The sequence below is a fragment of the Stegodyphus dumicola genome, chromosome 11 (genome assembly GCF_044657685.1).
Source record: "Stegodyphus dumicola isolate Sdum_Otavi_A_Nest chromosome 11, ASM4465768v1".
NCBI classification, from domain to species: domain Eukaryota; kingdom Metazoa; phylum Arthropoda; class Arachnida; order Araneae; family Eresidae; genus Stegodyphus; species Stegodyphus dumicola.
Window position 1 is genome coordinate 41,011,683 of NC_140778.1, and position 20,164 is coordinate 41,031,846.

The 20,164-nt window shown below is 35.2% G+C and overlaps 1 protein-coding gene across 2 annotated transcripts in view; it reads left to right on the forward strand.

The window, feature by feature from the left end:
* Positions 1 to 20,164, forward strand: part of LOC118201430 (uncharacterized) — a 185,632-nt gene that overhangs the window by 43,123 nt on the left and 122,345 nt on the right. For both annotated transcript variants that reach the window (XM_085826621.1, XM_085826620.1), the window contains exon 5: positions 4,575 to 4,694. In XM_085826621.1, the coding sequence (XP_085682747.1) occupies positions 4,575 to 4,694 (120 nt within the window). The remainder of the gene's footprint in view (positions 1 to 4,574; positions 4,695 to 20,164) is intronic.

Genomic DNA, 20,164 nt, shown 5'->3' on the forward strand with positions numbered 1-20,164 from the left:
ATTTTTACGTACCGTCAACATAAGAGCCTTCTGCTAAGTAAGAGATGTGTAGGCGTTAAGAGAAGCTGTGTTAGATGCGTTAACTGTGCATCTTAAAGTTCTCTACTTTATGATTCCCTCAGTTTCGATTAGAACTTTCCCTATTTCTTTTACAGCCAATGAAGATCTTGCAACTGCTTTCCTAAATTTTGTTTTTACTGATCTAAACATCCTTTCCAAAAATCCACCCGACCATGTTTTTCTTTCAAGGATGTATTTCCATTTGATCTGATTGGATGAAAAATATTCCTTTATATCAGGGTGATTAATCCCTTTCCATATCTGGTTAAGTCTACTTCTATTCTCTTATTAGATTGATTACACTTTTGTAAATGGATTCTTGTTTCTCCTAAGAATTTTTACTCTGGATCGCATTTCAAAATGTGTAAACAATTAAATTCCCTTTCATTATAATTCGAAGATTTAACTCATCGGTTAAATAAATTCACGATAAAGAAACGCAGTGAAGCATTTTCAAATAATACCCTGATGATTTTCGATTTATATTTTTTTAAAATTCTCTCGGGCCTATTTGTAATAGAATTGAATTTGATTCTTTCTCTTGCTTTCAATTTGATACAGACGAAATTGTGGTTCGGTATTTACTGTCATTTTCTCTTATATTAACACTTTCCTTAGGGGAATTTTCGGTTTGTAAATTTATTTTCTTGAAACAAATGCTTTCGTGATTATTATTAAAATTACATTTTGTACACGGATTTAGTTTTGATCTACAATTCACACTCAAATGGGATTTTTGTAGCTTTCAAAACAAAAAACTATGAAAGGTAGAACCCTTCATAGTTTTCGCGTTTTCATTGCGGAAGCACTGTTCGACATTGATGCAAAGTTCACCAGTTTGTCTTTTTGTATTAGAATGTCACGCACTGTTGTTTCCGCGATTCCGTAATCCAATTCCATCTGCTGCCTTGTAGCGCCGTTTGCTACTTTGGAAATTAATTCTAGTTTTTGTGCAACCGTCAACATAACCTTCTTTCGTTGGTGGAGCGGGCACTACTACTAAATCACTTACTCATCAGAGGGAAAGGTTCCGAGAAGGCCTGGGATATCTTTGCTATAAATAAGCACGATGTTAGGAAATTTAACGTTTCGCTCAGTTTTGTGAACATTTTTATTTTCTTTGCTTTACGCTTGTAAAAATAAAAATAAAAATAAAAATAAAAATAAAAATAATAATAAAAAAAAAAACTGTGCGGCAGGCGCGGATAATCCAGAGTCTACTGTATCAGCAATAGTATCGGAAGAATTGACATCCGAAGTGGATGAGTCTGCCGTGTTGGAAATAGGAACTTTCACATATTTTAGCATAGCCCCTTCATTTTTTTATTCTTCCTTGGCTTTTCTTTTTTTTCGATACGAAGCCCCACTTTCTCTTACTCTTTTCATTTTTCGATGCTATTACAAGAAAATTTAAATTATTATTATGACTTGATCGGTGTTATTAATATTATTCATTAGTAAGATTCCCTTAGAATTTTCTTAAAACCTAGTTAATAAACTGAAAAATTAAAAATGGAAGATTACATATTCAAGTGTCCATTCAGTGCTAAAAACACGTTAAAATGTTACTCTTTAGTGCTACAGTTATTTAATTATTATAACCATTATATTCATTAATCAATAAATCTTAAAAAGCAAGATTCAGAAAATACTCGCGATATGATGAATTTAGAAATGTAAAAACCATTATATATTTTTAAAATTAAATTATTTCGTACTACAAAATAAGTATTAAAAGACTTATATGAAAAAAAATGGCAATTAATTCCAATATATTTTCTCTACATATTCATTTTATATTTTATTGTTAAATAATTTAAAAGATTTAACAAGACTTACCTGAAATTTTAGAATGAGTTCTCTGATTTTGTTAGAAATAAATACGGCTAGTAGAACTCAGATGTAAATGCAAAGCTGTGTTGGGCTTTCAGCAGAAAACAGAATCACTATTTTCTTGCACTGTGTTTAATTATTTTCTTTCTGATTCCCACGTCTTCTCTTCCGGGAAAAAACTGGACGGTAACAGTTTACGGTGACATCAAACTATCTTTACATGATTTACATTATGTAATTTATTGCTGTATTCCACCAGCACCACCGTAAGACTATTCCTACATGTTTAATCAAATTGTCCTCGTGCTTTGTGTAGGGGTATCGTCCGTATTCGTCATTCATTAAGCAAAGGGACGCTGTTTGGCTATCTCTGACCCCCTCTTCGTTCACATTCCCAGGCAATTGGAAAATATACCCAAAGGGTAAATCTGCTTTTCTTTCATCTCACCTACTAATTAGTTGATACTCAAAAACGAAATATCGCTCCTACCTTCCCCTCCCAAATGCACACATAGAGTGTATTCAAAAAGCATCCTGTAACATTTTTTGTTTAAAATAAAAACTGTCTTTGTAAAAATTTCTCCGTGCTTGATAGTTGCTTTTTAAAAACAACTTTCAAACACTAACACTATAAGAATTTAACTAACTGAATCTTGTCGGAAAGAACAATTATTGTTTTTTTTTATTTTGATGATTTAGTTCAGCTTAAAAAGAACTTTTCTCCCTAGTGTATGTGCTTGTTTCTTAAGAAATTTTTTACCACTTACTGACATATCTGTCGCCTTCAAAATAACGTAATGTTTCTGTAGAGCCACATATTTTATTTTGGTTTTAAGTCTATTCGTAGTGCATCTAAAAAACGAAAAGTAATAATTACTGACTCTCTACGAATTTTCGCAGCCTCGAGTAAGAAATCTCGATCTCAAAGATCGAGATGACATTTTATACATCCTACATCCTGGATGCAACCAATTTTCGCAGCCTCGAGTAAGAAATCTCGATCTCAAAGATCGAGATGACATTTTATACATCTTACATCCTGGATGCAACAAATTTTTGAGGGATTGTCACTCAGTGAAGAATGAATTTCAAGATACGCTTACAATAAGCTATGCAGTGTCATTTTCCTCTTTTTCTAATGAAAAAAGGGATAGAATTTAGGAAGTACAAATGCTAGAGTAAACACAAATGGAAACGTTAAATACGGATACTTAGATAGGATGACTCCTTTTACAGTTAAAGCATGGTAGTTGCCCGCACTGCGTATTGTTGCGGAATTTTTCGGCTTCATTGCTTCGCAGAGTTGAATTTCCTCTAATCTCCTTAGTATTTATTCAACGATAGGGAATCTGCCGCCCCTATCGAAGTGCCGCGTGAAGCAGATGCCCCCTTTGCCCCCCCCCACTACGCCAGTGATATCGGGTTTCAGAAGAAACGTTAGAGAGAGTTAAGATATAGCCGTCACCCCTCTTGCGTGAGCTTCTACTCCTGGAATTAACGCTGGTTTACGTGGTCACTAGTTTCGACACAGATTTAAGAAACAGGAGTATCTGAGCCCTGTAGCTTAATTTCTACTTCTTGTGAATATCTTTGAATTTTTAGTTTACTTCTGCTACTTCCGTTTCTGTAATTTAAGTTACTGACGAAGTAAGGCGTAGTGTGTTAGCGTCAAGGCGACGCAGAGTCAATTTTATAGAGTTTAATAAAGGGTTTTTTTAACCCTTCTCCTGTGTAGTCCTACAAGAACTTACGTTACAGTGTCATTTAGAAGATAAGCAAGTGATTCCTACAAGGTGATAGCCTCCCGTTTGGGCTGAAGCTTCCAGGAATGTCTTGTAGAAAGTAGAAAGTTTCTTTCTCATTTCTCAACAAGCAAAAGGACTTGCGGACTTTTTCGCTTCAAAGGCAGGTCTACTGCCAATCCTGCATGAAGCATTTTGATCACCAACAGAATCGACATTCCCGTAAACATGGTTTAAATAGTAAATCTGCATTCTTCAATGGTTACCAGCGTATGTCAGCAGCATAGGTAAAGAGAACGCAAATAAACTGGCAACAGAGAATCTAAATCTCAACAATAATAATAACGTAAATGTCACCCTCTCGGAATCAAATACCTTATTCAAATGCAGACTGAAAGATCATTCAGTTCCAATAAAGCGCCAGCTCATAACATTGACCTACGACTAAAATCATAGACAGGCTTAAAACTAGCTATCACAGAAGATTGAAAATTGAGAGAGGGATAAGAAATCCTACAGACTCTGTGATAACTGCCTTCACACAGAATTGACATCTGCACACATGTTTAATTATCCGGCCATTCTTACTCAGTAGCTAAAAATAGGGATCTTCACTAGGCGTCATCATAGAGACAACAAGGAAAACAATTTTCTCTTTCTAATCCCTTAAAATATATATCCCGGAAACTGCATTTTTAAGTAAGTGTCCGAATGACAGTTCAGAAAGACTGATCTAGCCGGTATTTCGCACAGTTACGGAGAATTTGCCAAAGTAAAATTTACTGGAATTGGTAATACTTTTATTAAGCAAACATTTTGCTTTTTTTGCATAAAAATTATATAAAAAACTTGCATAATATATTTATGAACAATGTTATGTAAATTTAAATATAAATTAACGTGTGTAAAGTAAGTAGTCAATATTCAATTCATTTCTAGCATGCAATTGCGGCAAAGGGAAGAACTGTACATTCGGTAGTTGGAACAGTGCATTTAGGGAGAAAGAAAAAGTCTGCATTTGTCAGGAAGGATCCGTAGACGCAAAAAGTACTTGCTTAAGTAAGTCATATTTTGTTACACTTATTTACTTATAGAACTATATGAAACGGACGATTCTATAAAGGTCGTTCCAATAAAAGTGGCATTATTATAACTACACCATTTGTACAGAAAGATATTAGACAGCGCAGAGTGCAGGGATAGCATGAGATATCATCAGATTCCGCCAGATGCGTGCGTCGGAGCACGTTAAAAGGCATCATTCGCATCATGGGTTCCTCCAAACCGTGTCAACGCGCGGTCGTGAATTTTTAACAGTGGGAAATACGAGTACTTCTGAAATCTATCGTCGAATCCAAATTCTGTATGACATGGAGAGTATGAAACGCAGATCGGTATTTCGATGGTGTAGGGATTTTCATAGTGGAAGATGCAGCACTGACGACAGGCCACAACTAGATCAAGCGCATGTGGTAATCACTCAGTGAGCAGTTCCAGATGTGGACAAGGATCAAGGAAGTTCATACCACGGAATTCATAGGCATAAACGCCTTTACCTCAGTCATCATTCGTGAATTTAGACTAGAATATAAGAATATAAGAGCAGGTGTTTTCTTGATACTTGATCATGCGACATCAGCAACGCGGAGAGCGAAGAGCCCGTAAGGAAAAGTCAATGGCCTTTGCTCTGTGAGCGCTTCTAAATGAGGAATGGGAGGGGAGTCGCGCTTAAGCGTCGAAAACGTTGCTGTGTTCAGTGGTCAGCTGACGGAGGGAGAAGTTTCTTTTTCGCCCGCTAGTCATTGCGGTGTTTAAAGGCCAAGTGATTGACACCTCTTAGTGGGGTGTTAAAAGCAAGTTACGGTAGCTTTTAATAGGGTTAAAAGATCTATTGAAAGTAAAGAGTGAGTCGATTGACTTTAGATTAAATAAGTTAAAAGCAGTCATATGCGACTGTGAAGCTTCTTCTTAAAGAAACGAGAAAGGGGTACCTCCGGTCAATGACCTAAGCATTCAAGACTCATTAGGCGGGAAAGGAAAGGAACGAGAGGTAATTATTCACATGGGAATCTGTGTGAGCATACCATGCCCGTTTGAATAGGTTAGCAGCATAATCCGGGTTGAGAACTGATATCGGTCTCTTCCTGGATTAAGCGACTGTAGGATATAAACAGGTAGCATAAGCAGCACAGGATTCGCATCATGTTGAATATTTTTGAAAAAGTTTTCCGAAAGTCGCTGTATAAAGTGATTGATGGGCATAATTTTGAGATCTTATGAATCTCTTCGCTCCCTATATACCAAGGAGCTTTAAGTATTTGCCGAAGCATTGTTGATTGAAATATGTGGACATGTTTTTTGTTAGTCAGCGCTGAAGGGCCCAAAATAGGGCATGCGTAAGCCAGAAAAGGCCTGATGATAGGCTTGTAGAGCAAAATCTTGTTGTCAGTTGACAGGTCGCTATTTAAAGCAAAGAAGGGGCTCAGATTGGATTTAACAGCCGTCGCATTCGCAATTTTTTTAATGTGAGTTTGCCAGGTTACTTTAGAATCAAGTAAAACACCAAGATATTTATATGAAGAAACCCAGGGAATAGGTTCATCGAAGAGTATTAAGTTATCTAAACGTGAGATATCTCTTCGGATGAACAGAGTGGCAGCACATTTTTCGACATTAATTTTGATATTTTACAAAACTAACCAGAGTTCTAAGGCTGAAAGGTAACTCTGTAAGGTATAGATTACCGTAGAGGTGTTGGAATGCTGTGCGATGATGGCTGTATCGTCCGCATATAATACTCGATCAATAGCAAGAGCCTTAGGAATGTCATTAACGTAGAGATTGAAGACTGAGGGCCCGATGACACTGCACTGAGGACATCCAGCATAGATCGGGCGGGGAGTGGAGAATTCAAGGTTAATTCGTAGGCGGAAATTTCGTCCGGTCAAGTACGAAATAAAAATTTTAATGAAATGAGCCAGAAAACTAAGCCGCATGAGCTTGTAAATAAGTCCGTCATGCCAAACCCTATCAAAGACTTTGGCCATGTCAAGATAGACGATGCCAGTTTTCTCTTGCTTACGAAAGCCTTCATGAATGAATTCCACTACACGTAATAATTGGTGTACAGTGGAGTGTTTTGGTCGAAAGCCTAATTGCTAGGGTATGATTAAATTTTGAGTTCGACAGAATTCATTCAGGCGATTAAGTAACACATCCAACTTCAGTACTACAGTTTACCGTAAACCTTCATCGGTTTGCCTTCCACCACACTTTAAATCATGTCATCCGACTAAACAAAAGTTAGCTTCATTTTATTCCTATGTTTTCCGTGCTCTTCAAGTTTGCTCCTCCAAACTAGCCCTTGATGAAGAACTAAATTATTTAAAAGCAATAGCTATTGACAGGGGCTTTTCACCCAACATTATTAATCAAGCAGTTAAAAAATTCTCATCTCAACACACTAAAAGCCACACTCTTATTTTAGGAGATTATAAAAATTCTGTTGTCATTCCCTTCTTTCCATCAATTAGCTATAAAGTTGCACATATTTTGCAGAAATTTAACTTTAGGGTTGTTTACTCTCCCATCAATAAAATTCCAACTTCTATACTCAAGGACCCCATTCCGGATATGAATTCCTGGGGTATTTATAGGATTCCTTGCCAGTGCGGTTTAATTTACATTGGCCAAACTAAGAGAGCCTTAAAATTTCGCGTCAAAGAACATGAGGCATATGTTAGAAAAAAGGAAACACAGAAGTCTTCTGTTGCTCAACATTGTTGGTCCGAAAATCACACTTTCAATTTTTCTGCTGCCAAAATTATTCAAAAAACATCTTCGATTGGAGAACTGGATTTTCTAGAGGCATTTCACATTCATAAAAATCTTTCTGTTCTAGTTAACGATCCTAATTCCAATCCAAATTTTCCTTCGGCTTTTAGAGAAATTATGTTTTAGTTCTGGTTTCGCCAACAGATAGCGCCACTTGCTTATTCTTGTCCAGGCTTTCTTATCTTATCTAAACATTATTTCCTATCTTGTTCATTTGCGGTTTTGCAGCTGAAGATGATGGTTCGGTAAAACCATCGAAACTAGTCCTGTGAAAATTTTGTGAATTAACGCTGATTTTTGTTGTTTGACTTCTGAATCACACATTATTTTATTTGATCATGGGGATTTTTTGATCATGCGGTTCGAAATAGTATCTATGACGGGGGCCTTGTCAGGTTTAATTTTGTCAATATAAACCATGACTTCAGTTGGGTCAGTAGGCCTGAGTTCAGGCGTGGAAGGCTGTGATAAAAAGTCTTCAACCTGTGAATGGATTCGCCCCTGTGTAACCGGGCGGTTACAGTAGGAGTCATTGTTGGGTGCGAATTGGGTGGCAAGGCTGTCAGTGATAGCTTCAGTCTTTTCTGAGTCTGTGTAGGCCATCTGTGGGCCATCGGCCGCTTCAAGGGGCTGAATGAGTTTGTGATGTTTGCGTAATCGGGCGGCTGCACGTCAAATCGATTTGTTTTCAGTCGTCAAGAACTCAATGTAAATTTTCCACTCCGCTTGCTTAAATAGGCGGGTTTCAGTCCTTATATCGTTTTGTATCTTGCGAAATTGGGGCCGGATACTGCAGAGTGGCGTCTCGAATGCGGTCAAGAGGGGGACCTTGACGTTAATTACGAAGGGGAAAATAAGCAGCTGCGTAAGGGGATATATATATTACAAAAGAAAAGTGTTTTTAGGTCTCATTCAGTATCAGTATATCAGGAATAAAAACTTGAATGGAGCTACAGAGTTCCATTGTCAGTAATGTATACAAGGATGTACATGATACTAGAATTTAGACAAATTATATAGGAGGCGAAAAGTTTTGAAGTTAAAATTCCATTTAATTGGTTTTAATTATTTATTTACTATATCGATTTATTACTAATCATAATGGATTGGAATATCTGAATATGAATTATCTGAATATTTAAGAAAAATATTATGCCTGCGTGAGTAGAAAAATATTTTTTGAATATTTGCTTTCTTATAGAATGCAGATTAATTCATTTTTACTCAATTAAAATCAAACTTTAGTAGCTAATTAATCTGTCCTCTATCGAGCTCCTTAGTTCAGTGATCCGTATTAATGTGCCGCTTTTTTTAAATTTAAGTGCTTCAAGAATAATTAGAAAAGGACTTAATTCTCTCCTTATCCTTAAATTTTTCATTAAAAAAACTGCAGTTTCAGCCATAATCAGGTAAAATAATTCTCTAAATGTAATTCAAAGCACAAAAATAAAGGTACATAAACGGCTTGGAAATGGAACTAGCATTGAGATTCTCTTTAAGAAATATGGTGAAGCTTAACAAAAAGTCTACAAAGCGAAATAATTCCGTAGAATATTTTCTAACTCTTTATGAATAAATTGCACTCAATTATACTTTAAAAATGACATGTAAATATAAATTAATGTATATGTGTGAGGGGGCTTCACTAGCGGCTGAGCGGTAAAGTCGTCGAAACCTGGTAGGTCGATCCGGGGTTTGAATCCCGGTGAACGCGATGGCTGTATTGGCGTTTTCGTGTTATTCTCCATGTGTAACTTGCATACGAGTGAGTTTTGCTTAGAAAGTTCTCCACGAGGCATCCTTACCCTTAGGCAAATAGCCGTCGAATGCTTTGCTATAATCACACAAACCAGATCAAACAATAGATATATAAATATGTAGCCTAAAAAACTGCTATATTTTATGCATACTTATAAAATAGTATATAAATATATATAATTATTAAAAGAAAGGAAAAGTCGAAACTTAATTGTTTGTATATAATTTAATCCCTATGAACATCCTAGCAATTCTTCCTCACTTAAAGTCGTAACCCAAAAGGAGAATAAGTAAAATTAAACTTCAGATACTTATACAGTACTGAATATAATACGAAAAATACAAAATATAAAAATAAATTATATATGTACGAAACCTAACTAACCGATTATATTGATATTACGTAAATATATTGTAATGTATTTTGTAGTAATTTACAAAACAGACAATCTTCTTAGTAGAACATAAATTTTATTTCTAGTTCACGGTGATAGACAAATTTTATACAATTCTTAAGTGGCAAAATTTTAATACTACTCCTAGCTGTAAAATCTTCATAATACTAATCTTTTTTTAACAATAACTCTCGTTGCTGAGTAACGGTTTGATACAAATGTGTCGTTGCCACTTCAACAATAATTATACTTATTTATTAAATAACAAGATATTACAACCTCTCCCCCTCCAGATAAACTTTAATTTATATTTTTATAAATTAAAGTTTACAGTTTTTTTTTTTTTTTTTTTTTCAAAACAACAACATCAGCACAATACAGAATTGAAATACAAGATATAACATAATATGATACACAGAGGAAGAGAGGAAGGAACAAAATATTTTTTTATCTACATAGAGAAACAAATTATTTAATCAGGCCAGGGAGTACGACTTAATACGTCTACATTTTTATGGTTTTTACCACTTCGATGAACGATCGTGTAATTGTAGGGTTGTAGTACCAGTGCCCATCTCATAAGTCGTGGATTTAGACTCACATTATTTTTGATTCAAACTAAGGGATTATGATCGGTCATGATGAGGAATTTAGTATGCCCGTCTAAATAACATTGAAGTTTCTTTACAGCAAATATTATGGCGGCGCATTCCTTTTCTGTGGTACAGTACTTTTTTTTCAGTTTCTGTAAACTTCTTACTGAGGTATAATACTGGATGTTCATTGTCTCGTTTAACTTTTTGAGCTAAAATGACACCCATACCAGAGTTTGACGCATCAGTTTGCAAAATAAACTCCTTATTGAAATCAGGTGCATGTAGTATAGGCCTTTGAGACAGTTTTTCCTTTAGCTCTTCAAATGCTTTTGTGCACTCTTCTGTCCAATTTATTTTCCCTTTCTTTAAGTTTCCTTTCAAAGTTTCTGTTAAAGGTGCTGCGATAGATGAGAACATGGGAATGTAATGATTATAATATCCCGCTAATCCTAAAAATGCTCTGAATTGACTTTTTGTGGATGGCACTGGAAAATCAAGAATAGCTTTTTACTTTCACTTCACTTGGCATTCTTATACCATGACCTACATTATGTCCTAGATATTTTACTCTATCTTGAGCAAATTTACATTTTATTGGTTTAATAGTTAAACCAGCGTCCTTTATTTTGGACAAAACGGCTTTCAGGTGACTTAGATGTTCTTCCCAGGTGTTTGAAAAGATTGCCACTTCATCTAAATATGGAACAGCAAAGTTTTCACAACCGTGAAGGATTTCGGCCATTATTTTACTAAATGAAAATGGTGCATTTTTAAGTCCGAAAGGCATCCGTAGAGGTCTAAATGTGCCAAAACTTGTAACAAAAGTGGCTAATCTTTGAGCATTAAGTGTTAAAGGTATTTGCCACTATCCCTTTGTTAAATCCAAAAGAGTTATATATTTTGCGCCTGCTACCGTTTCTACTCGTTGTTCGATGTTAGGCAAGGGGAAGAATTGTGCTTTAGTCAATTTATTCAATTTTCTATAGTCGATACAAGGTCTTGGATCCCTCCCTGTTACTTCTACTAAAATCATAGGAGAAGTGTAATCTGAATCTCCTATTTCAATTATTTTATGCTGAAGCATGCAGCATATCATGCAATTCTTGAATCTGTTGTTCATTTAGCTTATCACTTAAGGAGCTGTTTTCTTTGATGTCCTCAAAATCGAACAATGTTGGTTCAGAGTCAACTGTTGGGAAATTTTCCTCCATATCATCAATTTCAGATTGATCTTCTGTAATCATAAGGTTAACCGATTCTGCTCGTCTATGATAGGGTTTTAGCATGTTAACATGGTAGACTTGGTTAAAGTCATTTTTTTCTTCGAAACTCACAACATAATTAGTTTCGGATAATTTCTTCTCAAGCTTCCCAGGACCTTTCCATTCAACTGCTAGTCTGTTTGGTTTATTCGTTGATACAACTAATACAGAGAATTCTCTTTTTATAGCTTTACGATCGTACCACACCTTTCTTTTGGTTTGCATTTCCAGCATTTTATCTGTAGCCAGCTTTTTGCATCTTTTTAACCGATTTATCAATTGAAAAACGTATTCAACAACATTATTTCCTTCGTCTTTAGGATTCATCCATTGTTCATATAATAATGTTACAGGTGTTCTAAGATTTCGACCATATACTAATTCTGCAGGTGTAAATCCCGTACTTTCGTGCGTTATTGTTCTTAAAGCAAATAGAGCTGCGGGAACTTGCTTCTCCCACTCAGGGGCTGCTTCGATACATAAAACTTTTAAAATTCGTTTGATTGTTCGGTGAAATCTTTCAACAGGGTTGCTCTGCGGATGGTGTACTGAGCTTCTAGTTACTTTTATTCCAAATTTTTCTACAAATTCTATGGCTAGATTGCTCATAAAGGAGGTACCTTGATCAGTTTGTATTTCTTTCGGGAAACCCATTCTACTAAATATTTGTAACATGGCTTCAATTACTGACGTTGTGCCAATATTAGGAACAGGTACAGCATCCGGATATTTTGAAGCTAAACAAATAGCTGTAATTAAATATCTATTGCCATTCGGTGTTATTGGTAAAGGACCGAATGCGTCAAAGTTAATTTTTGAAAATACTTCTGCAATAATTGGTACTAAAGTCAAAGGTGCCTTGGCTTTATCATTAGATTTTCCCACTCTTTGACATGAATCGCAAGTTTTAACATACTCTTCTATTTCTTTATAGCAATTAGGCCAGTAAAAGTATCTTGTTAATCTATCTTTAGTTTTCACGACGCCTAAATATCCAGATGTGCTATCATGACATAATGACTTTATTTGATCCCTATATTTTTCAGGAATAACAATTCCCTTTCATTTCCGTTTTTATCTATTTTCCTTTTCACCAACAATCCGTTTTCTTTTACTTTGAAATCATTTGTCTTGCTGGAATTTTCATTTTTAGCTTTGTTAAGCAATGACACTAGATCTCTGCTTTGATGCTGAGATTCAATTAATTCCTTTGAATTAACATTAATCACTTTCTTAATTTCCTTGTCTTCCTCATCAGCTTGCGGTAAAATATCTTCGTCAGTTTCAATAAACTTCACTTCTTCTAGTTTCTCCATTTCAATTTCTCTGCTTCGGTCATCTTCATGAGATCTTTTTACTTGAGATCGTGTCAAAACCGCATTTATTTTTTCTAAATTTAAGAATAATTTATTTTTGAACAATTGTGCAGTTTTGTTACCCAATACATATCTTCCGGGATCATTTGTAACAACAGCTGCCTTTGTCTATATATTACCAAGTTCGCAATTAATTTCAACTTCCGCTAACGGTAGACACACTAAATGGTCATTTAAAAGATATTGTATCCAGACATGTTTTCCAGTCATTTTTGCGTTATCTATGTATTTCCGAGAAATAACATCAACAGTGGCTCCTGTGTCTCGAAGAATAGGCATTTCATACCCATTCACTAAACCGTTAATTGTATATGTCTCTAACAAATCATCATTTGAAGATACGCAATCTACCTTTTCATTTGGTTTTAAGCGAGGACACTGAGGCTTAAAATGTTCATATGACCCACACTCGAAACAACGTGGTCGATATCTTTTGTCATATAAATTTTCTTGGTTTTTGTTTTGGAACTGATTCCTTTGCTGATGATCTTTCTTGTATTTTGAATCATCCCATCCATCAGAATGCTTAAAATGAGGCGGATGCTCTATTTTTTTCACAAAATTATCATAACGCGGTTTAAATGATCCTTTGTTAAATTTCTCAGTCTGATTGGTAGAAAATTTCGGTTTTATTGTTTGTCTCACATCTTCAAAATCTTCAATTTTCTTAACCATTTCAGTAAGTGATGATGGTTGTCCATTGATCCATAAAATGTTCTTTGAAATCAGGAGAAGAACGCTTTTTTATTTGATCAACCAGCATGAGATCTTTTAGCTGTTCAAGAGTTTTAATGTTTAATCCGTTAAGCCATCCTTCTAAATAATTTTTTAATTCATAGTAGAAATCATACCAAGTACTTTCAGTAGATTTTTGGTGTTTATTAAATAGTTGTCGAATTTTTCCGCAGTCAATTTAAATCGTTGTAACAGTAAAGTTTTTACATATTCATAATTTTCGCTTCCTCTTCTGGTTCTCTAGCAATAAGCTGAACAATTCAGGAGGCAGTAATGAAATAAGTTGAGTCACCTGATTTTCAGCAGGTATATTCATTATTTTAGCTTGACGCTCAAATAACACCAGGAATAAACTTATTTCATCTTCTTTAGGGTTGAAACATGGCATGACATCGTGAATTCTGATTTTTAAAGGCTGCTTAGGTAACTGCGTAGTTTCTGCCAGCTGTGCTGTGGCAGCCATTGCTTCCAGCTGAAGTTTCTGTAGCTCAAAGGCTCTAATTCGCTCTTCTCTTTCAAGCTCTTCTTTTCTTTCTTCTCTTTCGCGTTCTTCTCTTCTTTCTCTTTCTTCTCTTTCGCGTTCTTCTCTTCTTTCTCTTTCTTCTCTTTCGCGTTCCTTTTCTCTTTCTCTTTCTTCTCTCTCGCATTCTTCTTTTCGTTCCCTTTCTTCTCTAATTGCAGCCAGTAGTCCTCGAGTAAACTCCTCATCATAATCGGGACTTTCAGTAATCAGTTTATGCAACTGAGCAATCTTAAATTCAGGTTTCACGGTTAAACCTAACTCTTCTGCTAGTACTTTTAAATCCTGTTTTTTACTCCTAGCTAAGAATGACATGTTGACACAAGTTACTTTTAATAGGCTTCCTTTTGAAATTCAATCTAAAAGCTCGTACTTGTATTAAAAATATATAATTTCTGGCGAGATTTAATTTCTCGAATACGAAATTCACACTAACCAATTGGAGAGAATTATTTAAACAACTTTGCCAGGTTGGCACAAAATAATTTAATAATACGTCGGGTTGACGTTTTAACTCACTATTCACAAGCCTCGTTAGCTATAACTATATAAACAACTTTGCCAGTTAGGCAATTACCCACGTCAGTTTGACGATTTTACTATCTATCTCCACGCCTCGTTGGCGATAACAAAAAATTTTTTGCCAGTTTGGCAATTCAACTTCTAGAATATACAATCTGTAATACGTCGGGATAACGTTACTATCTACCACACGCCTGGATAGCGAGAACTAAGAAAAAAACTTTTGCCAATTCTGCAGTATAATCAAATCACACTACGTCAGTTTGACGTTGCTACTTATTTTCCACGCGCCTGCTTGGCAACAAATTCAAAACTCAGCTAGCAGTTCTTTTTTTCCTTTTTTTTTATAAACGCCGGGATGGCTTACGCATATCAATTATCAACATAAAAATTCAATACAAATAAAAGTAAAGCATAAATAATAATTTTAAAATACTTCTTTACCACAAATATCAATTATAAATTTAAGCTGAATATTTTTAGCGTCAGTTATTTTAAACAAAATCTTACACGATAAACTATAATTCTGAAATAAAGTATTAAAATTCAATAAAAGCTTTTTTAAGAAAACCAAAAGTTAATCTTATTATCAGAGATCAGCAATATCCTATTTTTGACAGTTTTTGCTGGGACGCAAGTTACAGAAGCACAGAAGATAACCTTTAAATGATCTGCTTCAAATCTGGCTTTAAAACAAAAGACTTCTTACATCCATTTCTCCTTGAAATAAACAAACTTGGCAATTGGTATTAGCAAACTTGTTCTAAAAAATTCAGTAAATTTCTGGGATTAGGAGACCAGCATCATCGAAGTTAACAATTGCACTCCTAATCTCGGCGGAACCTCCAATTTATTAAGACTGTAATGTATTTTGCAGTAATTTACAAAACAGACAATCTTCTTAGTAGAACATAAATTTTATTTCTAGTTCACGGTGATAGACAAATTTTATACAATTCTTAAGTGGCAAAATTTTAATACTACTCCTAGCTGTAAAATCTTCGGAATACTAATCTTTTTTTAACAATATCTCTCGTTGCTGAGTAACGGTTTGATACAAATATGTCGTTGCCACTTCAACAATAATTATACTTATTTATTAGATAACAAGATATTACAATACGTATGGCAATGAACATTGTATAGTAAGGCTATTTTTCCTTTGATATTTTATAACTTGTTCTATATTTTGTTCCGTTTATATATGCCTATACATAGATACATGTATATATAATTTAAGGATTTCATATTCACTACTACACATATTACCCCAAAGTGCATCAATAATGTATTTTTCAGTATTATTTATTTTCAATCTGAAGAATTTTCTGCAGTCTAGTTTGCGTTATTTTATTCATGTCTCATATAAAAAGAATTATTGTTTATATGTCATTAGAAAATTAACCAAAAAGCGGCGACAACAATGTAATTGAGAAACAGTCCTTAGACGTGAAAAGGTTGAAAGCCATTTGGTTTATGAGTATTTTTTTAGATACTCAGCTACTTCCCATACATGTAACATAGCATTCGAAAGGAAAAACTCAGTATTAACACAAATTCATTGATGTAACAAATATCTGTCTTTCTACTCCTATGGCTTTAAAAAAAGACGTTATCTGCCTTACAGTTTATCGCTCAATAATACATTTTCATTGTACAAAATTGCATTCATTCGAAGAATTCAATTTGTATTTTCCTTTGTGCAAAACTGTATATAGAGAAGTTAAATGTTTAAACGACCCCCCACATTTTCTTAAGATCCCGACCGAGCAAAATTATCCCTCCTTTTCAGCTCCCTCCTCGTGAAAAAAGGGATTGGAAATTTACGACCTGACCGCATATAGGCTGATTTCTTACTGCAGATGTGGACAGTCTCGTGAAAATGAATTGGCGAATCAACATTAGAGAAATAAGGAGGGAAATGTGTATGAGCACAGGAAGTGTGCGCAGAATACTGCGTGCGATTCTGCAAGGTTTGTGCGCAATAGGTGCCAAAACATTTATTTGACAGAGGACCAGAAAATTCATCACATGTATATTTCCATACGACACCTTATGCGGTACCACAAAATGGGGAACCAAATCCTTTCAAGGACCATTGCCGGTGATGAAACATGATGCCATCACTTTGAGGCAACAACCAAGCGCATGAGCATGGAATAACAACATTCTTCATCTCCCCGCCCGAAGAAGGATCCTCGTGCACTAGAGCTATTAAAATCATGCTAGTGTGCTTCTTTGACGACGATGGCCCACAACTGTTGGAATGGTTTCTTACGGACATGACTGTCACTGCTGCCACGTACTGTGCTACATTTCAGAAATTGAGACAGAATATATAGAAACCACCGACGTGGCATGCTCTCACGTGGGATTATCCTTCTGCATGATAATCCTCGTCCTCATGTGGCTGTGGCGTGCGAAGCATTGTTACGGTAATGCCACTGAGAGGTTCTCTTATATCCCCCTTACAGCCAGGACATCTTGTCGTGGGACTACCATATCTTCGGTCTACTCAAAGAATCTCTGAAGGGACGGCAATTTGGTAGACAGAAGGGACAATAGAGAAAGAAGGGACAATAATGAGGTCCAAGCTGCCGTTGAAAATTGGTTCACAACGAACCTCGGAGCTTCTTCCCTCAGATATCGGTCGTCTCGCTCACCACTGCGAGACTTATTTCAGCTCCCAAGGTGACTTTGTCTAGCTCATCTGTTACGTCTGTATTACTCTTTTTTTTTTTGCAAACTATTTTATATTAATATCATTAAAAAAATTTCTCAAACCGACTGTAGTCCCAATTTCATTTGAATGACCCATGTACATTGTCTGTAATCAAGAGAGGAATTCTAGAAGATTCTCAAAATTCTGGTACCTAATCTTAGATTTCAGAAAATTTTCCTCTAATTATAATGATGAAAAGAAAAGAGTCTAAATTAAAAGGACCCATTAAAATTAACACCTAAAAATTTTAATTAAAGCAAGCATTTTAATATACGCATTAAATGCGCAGAAAATTATTAAAAATGCATTTTATTTAAAATACACATGTGTGTATAAAGGAAATAAAATTGGAATGTATTAAATGAAATACGCAGTAGCTATTTCTTTTTTCTCCAAATCATCTATGTGAATATGTTGCAACAAAGCTTTCATTTCCAGGCATACCGTAATTTTATATACTCTCAGAAAATGATTTGAAGGTACAGTCATTAACATTTAGTGCTTGCGTAAATTTGGAAATACGCGAACGAACTAATGAAATGAAACAAGAGCTGTTTTGTACCGATTGAGGTTCCTTTTACAGGTAAAAATAAATTTTTATTACTGATTCTTATGACAGAAGAATAGAATCCTAGAATACTTTCGACTCTATAAACACATTTTCGGATTTTCTGACATTCGGAAAACCATAAACTCAGAATATTTTACCAAATGTCGCCTAATGTATAATGCAGTGGCTGCCGTTAAATATAGAAATATTTTATTCTTGAAACCCATTTTGCGCTTAAATTTATTACTTTCAACGTTATATTGCCATTACAATTACGTACGCAATGTAGATATAAATATATGAATAAAACGCTTAAATTTTAAAGAAAGGAAATTGGCGATGAAGAAATATATTTTAATTAATAAAAATGTTATTGCATTAATAACTTCCTCTCCAGTTACAATTTAAGTACTGTAATTCCTCACCAATTTCTAAATCATTATCAGAGGAACGAAAGAATAGCCATTGAAATATCCCAACAGATCCTTTACGAAAAATATCAGTTGTTATAGACCTTCACATGACTTTCTGATTATAGTTATCTGTTCATTGCCATTCAAATACCTCATATGATTCGCGCCTAACTCAATTAAGAAAGCTGGTTGCTTTTAAGTTTATGGATTAGATGTAAGTAGTAATAACTTTCTGTTGCATTTCAGTGCCTTATCTCACCATTAGAATAGTCAGTAGGTTTTATATGACTAGAATAGTAACTAATATTTATATTTTAAACCTGTTAGTCTTGTGCAACAAATCATTCTTAAAAATCCCGTCTAAGAGCTCAGTACTTTTGTCAATATATCGAAACTTTGCTCCCAAAGTTTTTTTTTACTTATTTTCATTTTTAAACACATTCTTTGGCAGTAACATAAAATCAAAGAAAAGGTTTGTCCAAATTAAAACTGTCTTTGCTGTTGAAATTTGGACTAAAGCTACCAAAGTATTTAATCCAAACTTTTGTGGTTATCACATGTTCAGCTGCTCGCATCGCCAGTTGACGTCACATTCTTTCGCAATGCCTTCGCGCGCCATAAGCCGGCAACTCATGTCTTTACCACTGGTCCTATAAAGCTCGACTATCTTAGAAAAGCTCCTGTGCCCTTATGTATATACTGTGTTAATTACGTTGTTTGATTTAGCAACGTGGAGTCATAGGTTGTAAGGACCAACACCGAACCACATCTTAAAATGCTTACAATGATAAATTTGAGGTGATACAAGTAAAAAAACTGCGCTTACCTGAGCAGCTGTGATTTCTAGTATCCTATCCGCAATGTTGGCAGCTTTCCAAGACTAGAGAGTCTAAACATTTGGTGGCATGTGCTTAAAAAATAACTCCAAAAACAATGAAACGGATATAAAGTGTTTTTGACCATGACGTTTCATGACACAAAACAAATCGGAAGGCTTTCTGTCTCCAAGTTGTTCCCTGGCGAGTACTTTCTCGATTTCCTGGGTACTAGTTTCCCTACAACGCTCAGTAATGGCAGCTTTCAGCTCTTGATATGAAGCACAAGTGCGATCTTGAAGTATGATATCTCGAACCAAAGTAGTGGTCTTCAACGGCAAATGAGTGACTCAATAGTCGAATTTCCTCTTGAGACCTGTAATAATAGGTTTTGGTCTCGCTAATTCGAAAGTTGATTCACACATAGTAGACCACAGTGCATGATCAATAGGATTGTAGATCGGTGTGTTTACCGCTGCTCTTTCCTCCAAGATAGTGACTGAAGCGAAGGAAACTAGTCTTGGAACAAACAAGCTTTAAACCAATAAAACCAGTTTGAAGCTCGTCATTTTAAGCGTGTTTTGTAGTCGTGAATACATGTGTAATACATGTCCTTACATGTTATGACTCCAAAATGCTAAAGCAATCAATTTAATACGACTTCTTCGTTAACAAACACAAGCTACAACACGATACGCGAAGTTCACGGAACCGATTTGAAAGGTAATGTGTTGTCAGCTGATGGCATGCGCAGCCATTGCAAAACAGTGTCACCTCAGCTGGCGGCGGGAGCTGCTGAAAATGAGATAACCCCAATGAAACCCACTCAGGATCCTCAAAACCATCTTTCCCGCAACTTGCTTTAATTGACACGTTATGCTTAGTTGAAAAGCTCATAGATTCCTTTCACAGATTTAGTATTAGATTTTTCTCGGTTGCGATATTTCTTTGAAAATACTTTTAAACATTCCTACTTGTATTCATGTATAAAATTAGAAAGGAGAAACAAACACTATTTTCTTCAAATATTC